This window comes from Impatiens glandulifera, chromosome 8 (assembly GCF_907164915.1).
Source record: "Impatiens glandulifera chromosome 8, dImpGla2.1, whole genome shotgun sequence".
NCBI classification, from domain to species: domain Eukaryota; kingdom Viridiplantae; phylum Streptophyta; class Magnoliopsida; order Ericales; family Balsaminaceae; genus Impatiens; species Impatiens glandulifera.
In genome coordinates, this window is record NC_061869.1 from 14198815 (window position 1) to 14219361 (window position 20547).

General features: G+C 33.6%; 2 protein-coding genes across 2 annotated transcripts; one reads left to right on the forward strand and one right to left on the reverse strand.

The window, feature by feature from the left end:
- The first annotated feature begins 631 nt into the window (after nt 1-631).
- LOC124911280 (wall-associated receptor kinase 1-like) lies at nt 632-3810 on the forward strand. Its single transcript, XM_047451740.1, has 3 exons — nt 632-1559; nt 1645-1818; nt 2545-3810. The coding sequence occupies exons 1-3, from the start codon at nt 632-634 to the stop codon at nt 3756-3758; spliced, it is 2316 nt and encodes a 771-aa protein (XP_047307696.1). The 3' UTR covers nt 3759-3810.
- A 410-nt stretch (nt 3811-4220) lies between these two features.
- On the reverse strand, nt 4221-18474 carry LOC124911281 (importin-11). Its single transcript, XM_047451741.1, is given in 37 exon segments — nt 4221-4681; nt 6169-6411; nt 6482-6512; nt 6514-6543; nt 6627-6683; nt 6757-6863; nt 7453-7674; nt 7810-7832; nt 7835-7853; nt 10124-10282; nt 10365-10408; nt 10411-10468; nt 10558-10734; nt 11369-11458; nt 11580-11654; nt 11656-11715; nt 11879-11953; nt 12783-12882; nt 14136-14296; nt 14421-14568; nt 14864-15057; nt 15059-15267; nt 15697-15748; nt 15750-15764; nt 15866-15902; nt 15904-16037; nt 16040-16072; nt 16319-16469; nt 17021-17033; nt 17036-17076; nt 17598-17623; nt 17625-17739; nt 17821-17870; nt 17872-17898; nt 17900-17920; nt 18025-18075; nt 18077-18474. Coding segments are annotated over 36 exon segments (3243 nt in total). The 5' UTR covers nt 18353-18474; the 3' UTR covers nt 4221-4681; nt 6169-6249.
- Between the last annotated feature and the right edge of the window lie 2073 nt (nt 18475-20547).

Consider the following 20547-nt stretch of genomic DNA (forward strand, 5'->3'; position numbering starts at 1 on the left):
ATCTAATCGATTTCTCATCTCGTATCCTCACATTAATATTTCAGTCACCAACCATCTCATTTACACATTTAACCACAATATTTTTTTGTTTCCCAATGGACAATTTTCATTACTAATCTTGTGACCTCACATATTTTCACATACCTCTTTTTTAAAATTATTTTATCATTAAATATTAAAACATTTTAAATTTTTTATTAAAAAAATTAACTTTCTAAAAATTATCATCAATCAACCTGTTTTAAATAAACCAAAATCTATTTAAATAATTCCCAACCTAACAAACTCTAACTATACAATTATTTAATTTATTAAGTAAAATATTCTTAACCTAACAAACTCTAACTATACAATTATTTAATTTATTAAGTAAAATATTCTTAATTCATATTTTATTAACTTAAATTTTAAATACAAAACAATATTTAAATTATTAATCAAATCTCAAATAACTCAAATTTTATTAAACAATATTACTTTTTAAACAAAAACCCATAAAATTCCAAAATCAAATCAGCTTATAAGTTATATAAATAATAGATCTTCATATTATATTCCAACATGAATGATAATTAATTCGAGTACCATTATTGTCAAGAGACAACTAGAGAGAGAGTTCAGTCTGTCAGAAATGGCTGCTCAAACCCTTATTCTCTCATCATTTCTCATTTCATTTCTCTTCCAAATTCATTTTTGCAATTCCGCCACCAATAATGATAATACCACCACCTCCTCCTCCTTCATGGTGGCCAAACCCGGCTGCCAAACCACCTGCGGCAACCTCACTGTCCCTTACCCATTCGGCATCGGCCTAGATTCCGGCTGCTCAATAAGTCCATGGTTTCAAGTTTACTGCAACCAAACATTCTCACCTCCCAAACCCTTCATCCGCGATGGTAACATCGAAATCTTCTCCATTTCAAAAACCCACATGCGGGTTTCAAACGTAATCGCCTCCAAATGTTACAACCAACTCGGAGAACTAACTCAGGAAAAAGCAGCATGGACTCGCTTATCCGACTCACCCTTCACCTTCTCCGATACCCTTAACAAATACACAGTCATCGGCTGCGATGATTTAGCCTTGATATTGGGATCCCTCGGCCGGAATTTCACAAGCGGATGCATCGCTCTATGTTCGAAAGCTGAAAGTGTAATCGTTGGGGAGTGTACGGGAATTGGGTGCTGTCAGACTTCGATTCCTAAAGGGCTTAAAAGTTATTATGCATCGCTTAGTTCATTAGCGAATCATACGAAAGTTTGGTCATTTGATCCGTGTAGCTACGCATTCTTGGGGGAAGCAGATAGATTTACGTTTAGGGGACCGTCGGATTTCTTGGATCCAGATGGGTTTATAAACAGGACGATGAAGACTGTGCCTGTGGTTTTGGATTGGGTTATTGGAAATCTGAGTTGTGAACAAGCTGTTAAAGATGGTAATGGGTTTGCTTGTCAGAAGAATAGTTTTTGTATTGATTCTGATAGTGGCGCCGGAGGTTATCAGTGTGAATGTAATGATGGTTTTGATGGGAATCCTTATCTTAGCCCTGGATGCCTAGGTGAGGTCTCTCTTCTCTCTGTTTCGTTTTTGTTTATAGATAGCGATGGAGGATTGGATTCAAACTTGAATTGAAAAACTTGCAGATATTAATGAGTGCGCCGGCGGGAGTAATCCATGCGACGATAATGCAGTTTGTATAAACACACCGGGAAACTTTAGCTGCAGTTGTAAGAAAGGATATTCCGGCGACGGCAAAAGGGACGGCCGTGGTTGTGTTGCCCATAATTCACAGTTCCCAGTTTTGGGTTTCTCTCTTGGTAGGTGGTAAAAGTAATTTTTACAAAGTCAACTTCTAATAAAAAAAAAGAAAAAAAATTCTCTTATTAAATGAGCTTATTTATTTTGGTTTTTTTTAGGATTTGTATGAAAGAAATTAAAATAATATAAATTAGTAAAAAAAAATTATATTTAAAATAAATAAAATATATTTTGATATTTTAATTGAAAAATGATGAGTACCCAATTTGGAAAAGCTTGGATCTGGATTTTTTAGAAAAAAAATATTAATATTTTTTTTTTGGATATTAATTTAGAATAAATAATATTTTAAAATATAATTTAATTATTTATATACATTAATCAATTTAATAGCATTTATTCGATAAAACTTAATTCTACAATGTTTTGAAAGTAATTTGTTTATAAGAATATAAAACTCATTTCATCAAAAGAGTTCTTAAGAAATATTATTATTGGGGGTGTTTGGAAATATTAATGTGAGATTTGTGCTTGAAAATAATTTTATTTAAAGATTGATTTAGATAAAATAATTTTATAAAATATATTTTAATTATATATATTAACAGATTTAATAACCGCAATTTGAAAAGTAAATTGTCATAATTGATGATACCCTAATCAACAAAAACATTCATGTTTTAATTGTTAAGATAATATATGAAACCTAAGAATTAGTTATGTACAATTCTAAAGTCAACTCGAAAGTGATTGTTGAATGTGATTATTTTGTCGTTTTTAAATAGGCTTGAGCTTCGGTTTGCTATCCCTACTACTTGGAGTGGTTTTTGTCTACTTTAGTCTCAAGAAAAGAACAATAATGAAACTAAGGGAAAAGTTTTTCCAACAAAATGGAGGATTTCTACTAAGACAACAAATTTCATCGGTAGAAGGAACCATCGAATCGGCCAAAATCTTCACAGCCGAGGAGCTCCAAAAGGCAACTAACAACTACGCCAATGATCGGATTCTCGGTCGTGGTGGCTATGGCACAGTGTACAAGGGAATCATGCCTGATCATCGCGTGGTGGCGATAAAAAAGTCGAGGATAATGGATGAGAGCCAAATAGAGCAATTCATTAATGAGGTTGTGATTCTCACTCAGGTTAATCATCGTAACGTGGTCAAGTTAATAGGTTGTTGTTTGGAAACTGAAGTTCCCTTATTAGTGTATGAAGTTGTCTCAAATGGAACTCTTTTCCAACACATCCATAGATCCATGTCGTGGTTATCATGGGACAACCGTCTTAGAATCGCATCGGAGACAGCTGGTGCTCTATCTTACTTGCACTCGGCTGCCAACATGCCTATCATCCATAGAGATGTTAAGTCCGCAAACATATTGTTAGATGATCAATATGTAGCCAAGATATCTGATTTTGGAGCCTCAAGGCTAATTGCACTAGACCAAATTCAAGTCACCACCATGGTACAAGGGACTCTAGGATACCTTGACCCCGAGTACTTTCACACAAGTCAACTTACTGAGAAGAGCGACGTTTACAGTTTTGGAGTGGTCTTGGCAGAACTTCTCACGGGGAAGAAGCCGTTATCAGCTGATAGGCCACAAGAGGAGAGAAGTCTCGCGTCACTTTTCCTCTTAGCAATGAAAGATAATAGATTGTTTCAAGTCTTGGAGCCTCGGGTTGTGCGAGAAGGGACACTAGAACAACTCCAACTTGTTGCGAGGCTTGTGAAGAGGTGTCTTAGCTTGAATGGGGAGGATAGGCCGACCATGAAAGAAGTGGCAATGGAACTCGAAGGATTGAAGAGGTATACAAAGCACCCTTGGGTTCAAACGCTAAACCAAGAAGAGAGTGTGGGATTGATGGGGGTCGAGTCATCGGATTTGTACACTGTGGAGATGAGTGCTTATTTGAGCAACGAAGGGAGTTCTCAACCTTTAAATAGTAACGTTATGGATAGTCAAATGATACATTCCATGAATAGGCCTCGTTGATTTTGTTTTTATGTATGTATGCATGTGTTTAGTGAGTAATATTGGTGTTCATTTCAATTGTAATGTGTCCTTTTTATGCTACTAAGTTAAGATATCGTTTACTTATTTAAATTGTAAAAGAAGTTTTTTCTTGTATATATTGCTATCATAAAAGTTTTACTTACACAGATTATGAGTTATTTTTAAATCCCATTGAAAATATAAAATTGAAAAAGATCTTTTTACAATTTCAATCAAAATATTTTATGAATCATGTTGGATCATTTTGATATAAAGATGATTTTTCAAAAAAAAATAAAGATAGTTTTCAAATCATGGTCAAAATTATTTTACAAATCATAGCAAACATAATAAAAGAAGAAAAAAATGGAAAATTGTTGTAAATAGAGATGACTTGTATGAAATATGGATAGAACCTAGACCCTAGACCCATTAAGCCATGACTGCAGTTGGAATCAAGAACACTTCCAATAACAAATCCCATTTAGTAATAGTATTATAACAAGAACTTACAATAATAATAATAATTTAGAGAGGAAAACAACACAATTCCAATATTTGATCAAAACACGACTCTTAGAACTCCTCTCGTCGCACTGAAATCTATTGCAGCTCTCAAGGTGATAGTAATACAAAAGAATTAAAGTAAAAAAAGAGAGCAGAAAGAGTCTAAACCTTTTGGGGGCAACATAATAATTGTGCCTAAGGCCCGCCTTCACATTCTCTTCTCATTTGAAGAACACCAAAATCTTGTGCAGTAGATTCTTGATGAATTCGGGAGATATGATCTTCAAACATGATGGCAGACCTGAAGAATTTGACTCTCAAGCTCGGGAAAGAAGAAGAAGATGAATCACCAAACCAGACGCAACAGAGAAAATTATATGCAGATAATTGCCACAACAGCACCAAAACTTCAATACCTGCAAAGATCCCATGTTAGATTGATTGTATTGGTCTTAATGTCTAACAAAGCACATATAGTACAAATAAAAGAGAAATTAAATCTATACATTACAAATAAACCACATAATATGTAACTGTTTCCTTAGGGTAGTGGTTACTTAATATTGGAAATTTAAATAACTATTTTAATTATAGTAATAGGACAATTAAGTATCAGATGAAGACTTTACTTAACTTAGTGTGCAATGAAAAAACATATATTCCATGCTACTTACTACAAAAGAATATTGTCACCCTAGCACCAGAAGTACAACAAAAACCGACAAAAGTCGTGCCAACTTCAATGTTAGACAGAAAATACAGACTTCATAATTCGAAGTCGGTGCAGTATTCTCCTCACAGTCAAAAGCTCCAATGAAGCAGCACTAGACTAGTAGATACATAAAATAATTATTAAATTTATCGATAAACTCAATAACTATTTTAGATAGGTATTATTAGTTTTAAATATGTTTGTAAGGGAGAACCCACCAGGGTAGCTCGAGTGTCAAGAGTCGGTGTCTAAGAGACCACAGGTCGGGACGTCGGGTTCGATTCTCACTTAAAATGCCTTAAGTTGAAGTGAAAACAACATCGGTTGACTTATCAAACTTCTTCATGTTTTCTTTGATATGTTTTGTCGTTATCCTTAAATGACTCATATTTTTATATATAGTATGGACCTGTAAAAAATAAAGTTTGAAAGGTTTTATTCCTGGTTCAACTAGGATTTGATTTATTACTATATTACCAATGTGTTAGTATACTATATTACCAATGTGTTAGTATACTATATTACCAATGTGTTAGTACCCGCTGCACACACCTCCACTAATCTCGGGGGAGGTAGCGCAATGACCCATCGCCATGAACCCCAACTTCAACCCAACTTGTCAATGAGAATTGAGAACCCGGAGGACTAAGCCCCTTAATTCAAGTCTCTTTCCATTTTGTGTGGATTTATTACTATTATTACAAATGTGTTTATTATCATTATTTATTAATTCAATATAAAGCTAGTCTTTGTTTAATTTTATCTACGTTCGGTTTTCCACTAGCGAAGCATTACTAACCTCTTTCACATTGCATCTCATTTTCTACATTTTTATAGGCTCGATCGGATTCAAGTTTTTTAAAATAATCTGGGTATTTAAAAAGTGATGATTTTGAAGAGTTGGAGATTTCTTTTGTAATAAGACTTAATATATAAGGATAAATATAAATAGATGATATTTTAGTATTTTGGTTAATAAATTAAATGATCTGATGGATAGAGAGAGTGAAATGATTTTTGATTAGGTTGAGTTATTTAAATAACCCCAACCGAATAAGCCCTTAGAAGTCTAGAACTATTAATCTTAACCATTTCCATTTTATTTATAAAGACAAGCAGGGCCACATTGCGCAAAGACAATCAAACATGCTAAGAAATAGAGGAAAAATAAGTAAGGGTCTGACGACTTACACACAAAAGCTCGCCTTTACTGGGACCATATGGAGAAATTTGAGGATCTAGAACAACATGCCACCGTAATAATGTAGCCGTTCAAGGCATCTTCAGCGCCTGTTTAAGTTGAGCAAATGCTGCTGGATGCATTTTACCAATGGCTGAATTAAACGACTCTCCATGAAGTGCAGAACATGTTTGAAGATTGTCCCGCACATAGTTCTCCAAAGACAACTGGTTTACTGGATCGGACAATTTGATCTAACCTCAGTGGAAAAGACAGTTAGAATTTGATTATACAATCGAAAAAGAGAAAACAAAAAACTATTACCTGTCTTTTCCTGAATTCTTTGCTTGGAAACATGAGGCCTGCTAGAGCTCAAGTTGTCACTGCTGAAAATTAAACATGATTAAGATAAGATTTCAGTTATTTGATTATAATTTTTTTAAGTTAAAATGATCAGAATCAGAATTACCTGGATTCTTCTTCACTGAAGTCTTCATTCCCACCCAATATCACGCTTGTACATACACTAACAATAATATTGATGTCATATAGAAATGTTAACAAGTACAATTTGTACCAATCAGAAATACTAAATCTACCTTAGGATTTGGTCAAGCTTGTCAAGTACTTCAGGTAATCTCAAGGTCAAAATTATGGAAAGGGCCAAAGCAAATGTCTTCCTTTGGATAGAAGTAACATTGTCAATCTGAAAGAGAAGACAGAATAATCATATCCAATGCAATTACTTCCAATGACGGTACACAAAATCAAGTTTCTAAGAGCTAACTAGGCACATGTACTAGGTAATTCAAAGCAATATACTCAGAATTTGTATTTCCTTGTTACCTAAGCTATCCATCAACAAATTATTGCTGACACATTGGGCTGTTTTGATATACCATCCGAAAAAATGTACAAGTGTTAAGTTTGCCAAAAGCACAAATGATCTAGAACTAATTTGTTGCATGATCTAAGAACTAAATGATCATAGTCCAAAAAAATCTCTATACCAAATGAAATAAAAATTATATAATTTAGATCATGATTTAAAAAATAATCTGTATACAAAACTAAACGACAAAAGTTACACTAATTTGAATTAATGATCCAGAAAAAACTTATATTAACCAAAAAACTAATCACTCTCAACTTCAACTTTGGCGATTTCAATAAGGATTATCATTGTGACAGAAATCGGGACAAAATAAAGTTTCTAAATACGCTCATACCAACATGAAGTCTTTGGGTTTTTATTTGAGCAAGTGCAGTTAATTGTGATGCAAATTTTTACTGACCTTGTCGAGCCAAAGATCAACTAGACAAAGAAGTATGTTTTCTTCCACTGGAAAGCCAGACTTTTGGAGGATCAATAATAATGATGGTTCGGATGTTAGTTGCCCAAGGAAATTTGTGTTCATTACTAAAATCCGGGCTAAGATAGCAGATGAAGATGCTTTCACAGCTGTCTTTGAAGGGTCACAAACATCTCCTCCGGTTAAACATATAACAACCAATTTCTGTAAAATACCATTTAAATGAACAAATCAAGAAGCATTTTTATATTTAGGAAGAGAAATGACATTTTCATCACCAAATAAAGAATAGAGCTTTTATATAAAAGAGAGAATATAAAAATAAAAAGAAGCAGTTACCTGGAGAACACTACTAATCAACTGGGCACCTCCACAGGAAAACACTGCAATATTAAGAAGCATACCAATATGATTCAAAATAAAAATTAAGATTAAAAATTGGGCCACACAATTTTTGTCTTATGCAGGAAAGTTGCAGCTTGATACTTCTGTATTAATGAGTATTCAAAATTACTGGTATGGGTGCCAAAATTTCCTTCTCCTAAAGTAGGTTATACGGGTGGAAAGAATGGTCCAGAATTTTCATTTGGGAATTGCGGAAGAGGTGGAAAGAAGGTTAAATGAGACAAGATGTGCAAGCCAGAGCAAGAAAGAGGTTTCGGAATTAAAAGTTGCAAAGATGGAACAAAACCCTTTTTATGTAGCAAATCTGGGCAATGTCTGAGAAGCAAGATGCAATCTGGGTCAAATGAATATCAAATGGATTCATATTAATATTATAAAAGGGGAAACATTTTGGACTTTCTCACACAATAAGGATATCTCCTAGTCCTTCAGAAAGAACCTTAAACTCGTTAGCTACAGTTACTCAACTACAAGATTGGTAGTGGGGAGAATACTGAATTTTAGGGATAAAACTATGTTGACTGGATGTAGAAACGCACGTTAGCAGACATCTCCAAAGGAAAATGGAGAGGCTTTATCGAAGAGATGCCGACAGTTGGAGGTCTTCTTCATTGACTTTGACCCGAATGTTCAAGATAAATGTGTCTGGAAAACTTTTTTTGAGAATGTCATTTCTACCTCTAAAGCTTGGGAATTGTTGAGGGAAAAGGTAAAATGGCATAAAGTTGCATGATCTTCAAAAAGTTGTTCCTAGACACTAGGTGATACATTGGCTTGCATTAGGTTATGATTAGAGATAAAATCTCAGTATATGGTTCTTAATAACGTTATTTGCTCCTTCTATCACTCGGAGACTTGGATCATCTCTTCTTTGAATGTCCAAACACCTATTTCATTTGGAGAAATCTGAATATTGAGAGCTGCAAAGGTTTGGCATGAGAATAAGGATCGAATTGTCAAGAAGACTAAGGAGACAAGTTTCTTCTCCAAAAATGTATTGATGTTTGTTTCTTTGCACATGTTTATGAGATTTGGTGTGAATGGAATGCAAGGGTTTTTTCAAGGAAATAGAAGGGATGTGGAGAATGTCTCAAAAGGGATCAAGTGAGTGAAGGATTCAGAGTGCCACAGAAGAAAGTGCCAAGGATTCATCAGAACTAGCTGTTTGCAAACAATGGGGAATCATTAGGATAATGTGCTTGATCATTGTCAGAATTGTTGTTTTGCAAACAATGGGGAATCAATGAGGATAATGTGTTTGATGATTGAGATGAACAAAACTTTTGTGTTTATGTTGAATTTTTTTTTCCTTTTTTCTTGTGTTGATTTGTTAAATGGTTTTTGTGACTTTGTTTTGTTCAAATTCACAAAGGTTGTTTTGTGAATTCAAAATTGTGGTTTGTGCCATTTGGAAATTTTAATAAAAGAGAATGTCTTTTCAACAAAAAAAAAAAGGCTTTAAAGCACCAACTGGGGAGTGAATAGAGCCTTTTTTTCTTTTGCTGAAAGCGAAACAGACTGTCCAATTTCTATGCAAGAGAGATGATATACAAAATTGTTTTGATATACTTAATGTTGATGATGATCTAGAAAAATCTAGATTTGTTATGTTTGTCAAAAATCAAAAATCACAATGATCTAGAAATTAATTTGTTTCATCATCCAGAAAATAATCTCTATACCAAATGAAACAAAATTACACAATTTGGATCAAATCCAAAAATATGGATTATAATCAGAACAAATCTTATACGAAACGGAAAAAAAATATAGATCATTATCTCTATACCCTTTCATTTTTTACTTTAGCATTTTCTATTGTGATTTTGATGGAGATGTGACAAAATACCAATTTCAGAATAGGCTCAATATGGTCTATGACAACTCAAATAATTTGGGGCAGTTGACCAACAAACTCTACCTATAGTAGCCACATCTCCAGATGACAACAATACAATATTAATTCTGCAGAATTACATCCATACTAAGCAACTGAATTGAGAAATCTAACAGAAAATACAGTTTGATTTTAGCATTTCTACTTTCTAGTATAAACTAAATCTACACAAACTGGTCCGGGTGCAAAGACTCGAACCCATAACCTTGTGCACATGAGCTTTTGCGCTCTACCACTAAGCTATGAGTCTCCACAAAATATGTGATACGTCAGTTGAACAAGAATGAATATACCAAAAATTTTAAGTGTTGTGAAATAGAAGTTATAAAATGCAAACCTAACATGCAATACCTGAATAAGAAGTTCAATGACTGGAAGGATTGAAAGCAAACCCCTATCATTAACATTGCCAACAACCAGATCAAGAAGCTTAGCAACACCAGAAGCATGCATATTGAGAAAATCAGAACCACCCAAAATTATGTAGCCTTCAGTTATATTTGTAGCAACCTACAGCTCAAATTTAGCGAAGGCTAAGAAGAAAGAATGGTTATTCTAGAAAAAAAACAAGGAAAAGGAGATTTGTGCCTACCTTTAAGTGATCAAAACCTTTTTCCAGTATTTCCACAAGTTTGGGAAATAAGACAATAGCTGGGGTACCATGGAAGGTGCATGACATAGTGTGGCTTCCCATAACTGCGTCGTTATTGTTAAAATTACCATTTTTAATGTTTATAACTAGAGTTAAGAAATAAAAACTCAAATATGAGAGCATAAAATCTGACCAGCATGCTATCTTCCAGAAGTTCATCTGGGCTGTTTACATCAATTCCACATTGTAAAATGGGAAGCAGGACATTGTAACAAATGGGTGATTGATAAGCAAGTGCAGTCACAAAGTTTTTAAGCGAAATAAGTAGTTGAATCTGCAGAAGACTTTCTCCAGAAGATTCCTCCCAACTCTAGTACAAATAGTAACTTTTGGTCATCAGAAGCAAGAGAAATTAACAGAACTATTGAACAGTTAACAAATAACAAAGTCAATATTGAGGTCAAGCACCTACAAATTAGAAAACACAAAGTGAGATTTCACTTTTTCTTTAGATGATATTTTTTTGGTGGAGGATATTAGCACAGCATCCCGCCAACATGATAAAGTGAAAATATTCTACTTGATAATCAGTTCTTCATGCTGAAATGCTAAGAATGTATCTGTGTAATATTTTTTATTAATAATTCTGAAAGGCATTACTTCCTTAACAGCTTTGAATCGTTTAATGCTCTATAAATCTCACCTGATCCCCATAATAGTTTGCTCCTAATAACTAAGGTTTCAAATTGCACATATTTCCACTACAAAAATGTGCCAAAATAATTCACAGAAGAACTTCACAGAAATCCATACAACTAGTGATTAATATTTATTAACCTCACAGGCTTTTCTGCGTACCATCAATTCTTTGGATCAGACTATAATTCTCTTAGTGGAAACAAATTATGTTGAAGATAAGTACATCCCCAAAATTCGAACTCAGTTTCTAAGAAAATAGATCATTTATTTTAGCAAGAAACACCTGGAGAAGACATAGCACATACCTTCTGAAAGAATTGCACCAACTTGCTTGCATAAGGAACAACTTCACCAACATGAGCAATTAGAATGGAGATTGCATTCAACACTTGAACCTGAAATAGTTGATAAAACTTAGTTCAGAATAAGAAAAATGCAATATATCATGACAATACCAAGTTATGTTCAACCAACAATTGACACATTGCTGCATATTAACCATCCCAAACAACATACCTTTGAGTCAAACTCCTGAACTTCCTCCTCCAACTTAAAACATAAATCCCAACACACTGACAGAAGATCTGAGAAAATCTCTGTCACAGAAATTTGCATCTTCAACAAGGAAACATAGAGAGCGGGCTGCAGCCAACTGCAACAGAACCGAACACAATTCAAGGTTAAAAGAAAGGCAAAAACAAATTTATAATGCAAGAATTCTTTAACATCCAGAATGGGAAGAAGAAACTGTTTTCCACTTAAAGAATACTACTAAAGAACATCTGGGAAAAGGGTCTAGATGGTTATCCATGTACCCGGACACAAAGGTCTCTGTCCTGGAGCAATCTGATGAGGGCACAATAGACTGGTTTTCTGGTATCTTCTTTAATCTGCATAGAAGTGAACAAACATACTTGAGGCTATTGGCATTAGCTTTTCAAAAGCCAAAGTACAACTTGGACAATGACAGTGAGTAGGCTATATACATCAATAGCATAAAAAAACTTACAATATAAAGCATGAGGCATCTTTGGCATCTACCTTATGTTCAGTAATTGTCTTCAAAAACAATCATTTAAGTTGAATCAAGTACTTCCGAGCCTCTACATTTTTGGCTGAATCAAATCACTCACGGGTTTCCTTGGTTTGGAGAATATGTTGCCTAGTTTGAGAGGGAGTGTGATAGACTGATAGTCAAACTAAGCTTATTTATTTATTCTCTAATTTATTTCTAGATATATTAGGATAAAGTAGTTGAGATATTTTAGGGATTCTCATTTAATCTAATTTAAGAAATTAAAATAAATTAGTTGAGATGTTAAGAAATCTGATTTATCATAATTGAGGAAAATCAGTTCCTAAACTTATTTATCCTTATAACCTATTATCATATAATATATCAAAAGGATGTTCTTCCTCTTCATTTAAAATCCTACAAATATTCAGGTAGAGGAAAATCTAGAGTAATTGACAAGTGAAACAAGATAGTGATCAATTCAACGCGGCTTCTTAGTTGAGTTGTTCAATAAACATCGTTTTAAGTCACGTGTTTAAGACTTGATATGACATTGTTTGTAGTATTAGAAGTCGCAACTTTATGGAACTTTTAACATTTCAAAAGATAAACCAATATAGTGTCTGTCCTTAAGATCTTACACAAAGCATTGAGACACTAAAAAGTGAACAAAAAACTTACAATAAACTATAAAAAAATCCTACCTCAGAAACCCACTGCCCAAGAATAAGTGCAACCTTCCTATGGATGATTCGCATATTAGGATGATCATTGGTGAGTTCCAAAGACAGAGCTCCATTGAACCTTCAATTTTAGTTAATGGGACATAAGTTATTGACACATTAAGTTGTATCAAAAGTATATGGTAGGAGCACCAAACACTTTGACTAAAATTTCTCTCTTCTCTCTATTTTTTCTACACCAAGCATACATCAGAAACATATTTTATTGATACATATAAAGGAAGAGAAACAATTGTACATGATCTAACTGGCTCACCAGAAGCAGTAGATAGTATAGTCAATAGCTCACCTAACTCACCTTTTTTATAGTTCATCTCACACAAATACTTAAATTATGCAATATAAGACAATATATACTTAATTTTGTGAGGATTGCAAGTGAATGAATTGAAAAGGATACAAGATAAATAAACCACAATTCTTTCTCCACACAGCTCTTTTTCTTACCTTTAAAGTTTAGCAATGAATAACTACTGTACCTAAGTTTTTTTTAAATGGACTACTGTACCTAAGTTATGCCAAACACTATTTTGAAAGTTCAGCTACCAGTTCGTGTTAGACAATAACTAGCAATTAGATGTATAATGTGCCAACCCATGTATTCGGCTTCTTGGTTCTTCAATTATTAAGCAACACAGAATTATAATATATAGCTATTTGTTTTATTTCTGGAGTCCAAAACTAAACCTTATCTAATGTTAACAAGAATAAATGGAAGAAAAATTAAAATTTCCATTCAGAAAGAGAATAAATAAAATAGGTTCAATGATTGAAAATTCCCAAGCTAACTTGTTGAACAATTTATGGGTACTAAAACTAAGCATTATTTAATGCTAAAATGAAGAAATGGAAGAAATTTCAAATTTCCATTCAAAAACAGAATAAGAAAATTGGTTCAATGATAAAAAAATGCCCAAGTAACTTCCATAACAATTTATGGAGTACTAAACTAAGCTTTGTCTAATATTAACAAGAAGAAATGGAAGAAAATTCAAATTTTCATTCAAAAGACAACAAAAAAAGCAGGTTCGATGATGGAAAATTCCCAAGCTAACATGCTAAACCATTTCTGTCATTGGGTAGTTTTGTGAGTTGACAAATTGTTGTTCAGAGGGTTTACTTTTATCTCCATCTCCAGATGAAGGATAAATTTTCAATTATCACTATCTTCGGGCTGCCAACAGGCCTTTTTGCCTCTCCAGAGATTATAACAAAATCAAGAATAACAAACTTAACAGACTTATACATTTTAACTTTAATTTTTCATAGCTCTCTAATAACCAACCAGCAGAGATAAGTCAACAAAGAACTAACCAGTCTTTGAAGCTCAGATAGTTTGAAAGTTCATAATAAACATATGCCGCAGCACCATAAGCAGCCTCCTTGAGAAGCAACCCTGGAGTGATTTCACTGACTGAACTTGGACAACCATTCATGGCCTCTTGAAGAAGGGAAACTACAACAGGACCAAGCAACTGGAAAACCATGCAACCTGTTAGACTTATTCTTCTCTCCACCAAGACTTAACTTCCCATCTTTTATTAAGTCAGTTACAGAATATGTGAAAGAAGATGGATGCCAAGAATCTGGTACACCTACTTGACTATGAGTTTCGAACAAAACAAGGTATAACGCCTCAGCACACGGTCTTAGTTTCTCCGACCAAAGAACTGAGTCTTGCTCGTGATGAAAAGATTCAGGATTTTCATGCCATGCCTCCAAGTCGCCTGGTGTTAAAACAAAATACCTATTGTAGCAGAGAATAAGGCCAATTAGCATATACTTAGTTTCAGATATGGAAGAGGATGAACAACTTAATATTGTCTAATTACAAAACCTAACACAAATTACTAAGAGTACTATATAACTTTGCAGGTTGATGGTCAAACTTGCTCAAAGATTATGTGACATGGTAATTTATTAAGAAAGGGGAAAAAATTGAGTAGCTAGTATATGCCTATGTCTGAGAAAACATAGAGATTGCATGTGCAGATTTGCCTTGACCTAAAGCATGCAGTTAAAATAAGAAGATCCATGACTACCTTCTTATTAACACATTACATAGCAGGACAACTTGATCCCCAGGGAAAAGAGAAGCAAGAACACCAGCAGCAATACTAGAAGCGTTTTTTCTTCATCTGCTCAAATGTAGCCCCAGTTTCATCTGTGACAACGACCAGTCAAGCTTGGCTTGTATATCCTTACACTCTAGTACAGACTTAACCAGTTTCATGCAATTGGATAAGGAATTGATCAAATGACATCAAATCTGGGTCAGATTCCATTATATTCTTCAAACAGAAGTCTATTACAACTGGGAGTACACTATTATCTCCAAATGAATAGGGATGTCTATTCTGAATTGCTACCAAGACTTTTCATCAGTTTCGTGGCAAGCTTTCTTCAGAATCCCAAAATTTAGGATGATGGTCTCTGAAAGATGAATCGGGAATGAAAACAAATCAAGAAAATATATTTCAGACTATGCATAATCATAGCTAGAGAGGTATGGGGATAATCATGTTCTTCGAGTTTTGGGGATGTAACTGAGCTATTTTCAGACAGATCCACAAGTTATTAGTTTACTTCTCTTGGTAATAGGGTGTCTCCATTACAATTCTTAGAAAGAATAATCCATGAACTCTACTTCCATAAATCAAGCAGAATTAGTCTTTCACGCAGATTGTCTACAAGAGTATTTATTGATGATATTTTGGAGAACCAGATACATCGAAAAGAAAATGGAGAGGGGCGAATAAAAAATTAAAAACTTAGAAAATAAAAATGTCAGGATAACCATACATATGAAGATGTACATAACAAAGTGTAACTACCTTATACTAATGACACTTAATGTTAATGAAGGAAATCTCACGATATGGAGGAAAGATCGAATGGCTATTTAAAAGAGCCGGAGATACTTCCTTTGACTGGCCTCAACTCCTGACAAACAACATTACATTCAATATTTTTCCAAGTAGCTCCAAGAGGACGACAACAACAATAGAAGCGAAATACTATAAGTAACAAGAATGATACAATACCTGCATTGATTTTGCATCACTTAGAAACCAGAAATTACAACTGGCGTACTATCTTTATGCATAGAACCATCTGTCACTATGTTAAAGTACAAATCATCAGGTCGGAGCTCCAGAGCATTGGAAACTATTTGACTGAGGCTGAGGAGAATCCATGCAATATGGCTTGTAGATCAGTTTTGCCAAAAGATGCCAGCTGTAATCAAAGAACTGGGTATGATATCTGCAAAAGGAGGCATTGGAGAAAACTCAGAAAATAAGATAAATACAAGATATCATATAACAAGAAAGAAATATCTAGCATGTAGCCCAACACATAGTTGCATCACCAAACAGATTCACCTTTAACCATATAGTGACCAGTTCAGATGACATAAAATAAATACAAGGTTGCCTAGAATGAACTGTTTAACAAGATTATTTGTAAATCAAGTAAAATGCAAAAGTCAAGGAAACAGCATATACCTCGGCAAAATTCTTCTGGTCTGAAGTGAGACGTTTTGTGGATAACTCTTTCAGAGTCCGAAAAAGAATCATAAAGATCCTATGGGATGCAAGGATATCTGCTGATTGAAGCTGTTGTGCTAAAGAAGAAAAGAGGTCCGGCCTGAACAATGAGATAAAATATATGCTTAATGTCCAAACACTGGAAACAACAAATTTGAAATACCAATAAGATTAATAGGATAAGGTATATAAGCAATGAAAAACATCCTTAGATGAAACAAAGAAGACTAGCAAAAGAATCCGGGAATCAAGGAAATCAAACTTGTTTGAAGATGGTTATCCCAAAATTTACACAACCTATCAATTTACACTTTTTCTTAAGTTAAAGTTTGTTGTAATATACATATATATATGTTGATTAGTTGTGTAAAGTTAGGATTATGAATCTCATAAATTATAAGTATATCAAAGTTCAGGCCACACAAAAGGCTTCTATATGCAGCGGAGAACTCAGTTTTCCAACCTTATAAATGCAAATATCAAAGCTCGAGTCATAGAAACAGTGGTAACTCACAGTTTCGACTCAGAAAATTCAGGACAAATAATGTAACAAGAATATGCTAGATCCTATTTGTGCCATATTTTAAGTACACAAGCGAATACATCTTTCAACTTTTAAAAATGTAAATCAAGCAACACAAAAATCAATACCATTCTTTTGGTAATCGATACGAGCAATTTTTGAGATGAGCACTGCCAGAAGTAAGTGCAATCTGCATTAGAAGAAACAGAAAAACCATATAGTTAAACCAAGCCGAAACTTACAAACTTAGACAAGTTACAATCTTCAAATTTGTATTGTATATCAAACACTCCAAATTGCATGTCCAAAATTATTCCATGAAGGTGTCATCTACACTCCACAATATAATAATCTTCCTCTAAGTTCAAATATAACTAATCAATTTACAAGATTGAAAATCAACCACAATTAAGCTTATTTGAAATCAAGTCTTTAACTTGCATCTAGATGTTGGTATATATTGGAACCTCATGCCAGGATGAAAATCTAACACGAGAAACATGATTTTAAATAGGTAAATTTAAGCATTAGTAATCAAAAGTTTAACTAACTAATTACTCACATATAGCACGGACTTAAATACTCCCGGTATAACAGAGATATTTAAAGCTTATATTACATCTAGTACACGCATTTAACAAGAATGAACACAATGAACCTCGTAAACTTTAAATGAAATAAAATGTTCGTAGTGGTTCAGTCGAGACCACCTGATAATTTTCTTCCCTGAGGATATGACAATAGTTTTTGCCTCAAATGCAACTTCTCCTCATTGCTAATCCCCTGCATATATAGTTCAATAACCGAATCAAGCATTTACAACATAAATGGTGAACAAATATATTTTCTAAAACAAATCTGTATCCTGTAAGTTAATGCACTGAAATGAAACAAATAAGAACGTTAACTTACAAAGAATCACGTCTACATCCTCCAATATCGATTCACACTGTTCTTAAAATACATTGCTGAAGCAAGACAATCGAACATCAACTTGAGAAGCTAGAATCATTAGAAGTTATCACCTCCTGCGTGAAACACAAAACTCCTTACTCAAGCCTACTGCATGAAAATACAAGGCGGCATTGTGTACAAACCCTAAAAATAGAACAATAAAGGTAAACAAAAGTACCATAAGACAAGAGCAGAAACCAGGACGACTTTCCGATTGAGCAAGTGCGGAATTCAGCAGGCTTCCGTATGTTTTCATCACCGCATAAGTGGAATTCGTGAGCAATCGTGTATAACGTCGATAAGTCAGAAACAGAAGCGCCATAGAAGATGTGGAATATGTAACGGTAATGGAATAAGGCGATCAAAAAGCGAAGTCTGAGAAGATCAGAGAAGCTGAGAGATGAAACGGTGAGAACTGAGTTGAATGAATAGAGTAGATGAGTGTTCTCTTTTTGTTGGTCAATTCGGTTGAATCTTGTGGAGGAAGATTGGAGGGATGGAAGCATATTGAACGTAGAGAGTGGTATTTGTGGTCTATCTCGGTGAAGATGATGATGAACGGAACTACTGATGGAGGTGATGAAGTGAGAATTAATGGGACTCGATTCACCTGCTGCACTTTTTTACGATCTTAATATGAGCCCTGCAATGTCTTTCTTTTGGGTATAATTATAGATATATATAGCTGGCTAAACAATAGAAATGAAAATTGGAATTTATGAGTATTAAAGGAAATTAAATCATTTTGGACCATCAAATTTCTAACCTTGCTTAATTGTTTACCTTAACTTAATTTTTAATCATTCTCATATTATTTATTTAATAGATTTTATATTTTAGTAAGGAGGAAGTGTTACCAGTCTGAATAAGACTACGCGTTGTCAAGAAATGAATAGTTTTTATGTGAGGCGTTGTTATAGTTCTTCACTAAGATAATTCTAAATTTTTTTTGCTGGGGAAAAACTTTGGGAATCAAAGATTTCATCTAAGATCTCATTCTTTGGATGAATAACCTTTTAGGGTCTCTCTCTTATTAGCTTTCACCACGTAGCGGTAAGGTAGTGAACTCTACACGCCCCAAGGTAGGCTCGAGTCCGGTAGAGCCTGGAGAAAGCAAAAGAGAAGATATAAGTCGAAGATACTGTTTGAATTTGGAACGAATCGAGCTCGCCATAAGCCTTGTCATATTTTCCTCATCAAAAAGCACTTTTAGATAGATTTCCCGCTTCCTTTCGTGAAACTTTCGGAGTAAATAAGACGACCTTCGTCAACGCCCATACGAGAGCTGATTTAAGCAGGATGGAAATTAGGGGGCGCATGTAACTAGTGTGACTTTGATACCAAAGACATATATATTTTTCATAACCTTATACCAGGAACCAAGGCTTACTAGGAAGCTTTTCGCTCGTCGTTATTAATGATGAAATTCTAACGGATTCTATAGTATATTAAAAATGGTCTTATTATGGTAGTCCGTATCGTTTTTTCTGGTCATAAAGAAATTGAATCGGTAATTCACTTGTTTTGCCCTTGTCGATGGAAGACTAGTTATTTGAAGCTCCTTTTGTGGAAGTATTACTGAGAATAATTGGGTAATACCCGAGGTCTTTGCGATAGTTGTTGAAACGTTTGGATTGATACAATTGACTCATAGGCCCAGATCTACATATTGGGTTATCATTCCAATTATTTTTTTTGGATTATCTGACGTTAGCAGAGAAATCGTTCGAACTTTTAATGATTCATTTGCTGACTCCAATACGTTATCCTCATAATACTATTATTACAACGCTTTATGAGATTAATTTAGGAAAATCAGTAGAATTTATCCGATAATTAATCGTTTTTTCTCTCGAGAATTTACGAGTTCAAAATTTTATTGAGTATCGTTTTTGCTTATTTTTATTTATTTATTTTATTATAATGTTTTTTTCGTTTTACTTAAACGATTTTTTTATATTTTTATATATGAATTGTTTTAAAAAAAATAATAATAATAAAATAAATAATATTAAATAAAGTTTAAATTAATTAATAAATAACTATAAAATAAAATTTACAAAATCAATAAAAAAAATTGTAATTTAGATATCAGATTGCATAAAATTTATAAAAATTAAATTTAACAGATTTTAATAATCAAACAATTTGCAAAGTATTGTAAATCAAACTAATACAATAAAATTGTGTTATATTAATATTTATTGAATATTATGAACTATAACTAAAATATTATGAGTCCAAAATTGATGAGCAATAATAACAAAGTTATGTAACTGATAATTGTCTATATCATCGAAAATCATTAAATGATAATTGTCTATATCACCGAAAATCATTATTGAAAATATGAAAAATAACAATAAATTTAATATTTTTTCTCATTTTGCTGTTAAGAGAGGACGGATACGAATTCGAGAAAATATCACCAACACAATCAGATTGTATGAGTACAAAGGCTCATTAAAGGGGTAAAAGTTTTATTCGGATCACAAAATTCGAGATGAAAATTTTAATCGAACTAATTAAGATGTCCATGAACAAAACAAAACAATAATTCAATATATTTAGCCAAATGACTAGATAAATATAATATTTTTTCTAAAAAAAAGGTGGAGAGACTGTCAACCAAACAAGGCCCTCGACTGAAGCCGCGAAGCAGCGACCGCGAAGCAAGAAGAAGGGCCGTTGTCTTAAAAAC

Excerpts from the sequence above, each read along its gene's own strand:
- LOC124911280 (XM_047451740.1), top strand. The coding sequence starts at position 632 with ATGGCTGCTCAAACCCTTATTCTCTCATCATTTCTCATTTCATTTCTC. Across the intron at positions 1,560-1,644 it reads TCTTAGCCCTGGATGCCTAG|ATATTAATGAGTGCGCCGGC; the intron begins GTGAGGTCTCTC and ends AAAAACTTGCAG. Across the intron at positions 1,819-2,544 it reads AGTTTTGGGTTTCTCTCTTG|GCTTGAGCTTCGGTTTGCTA; the intron begins GTAGGTGGTAAA and ends GTTTTTAAATAG.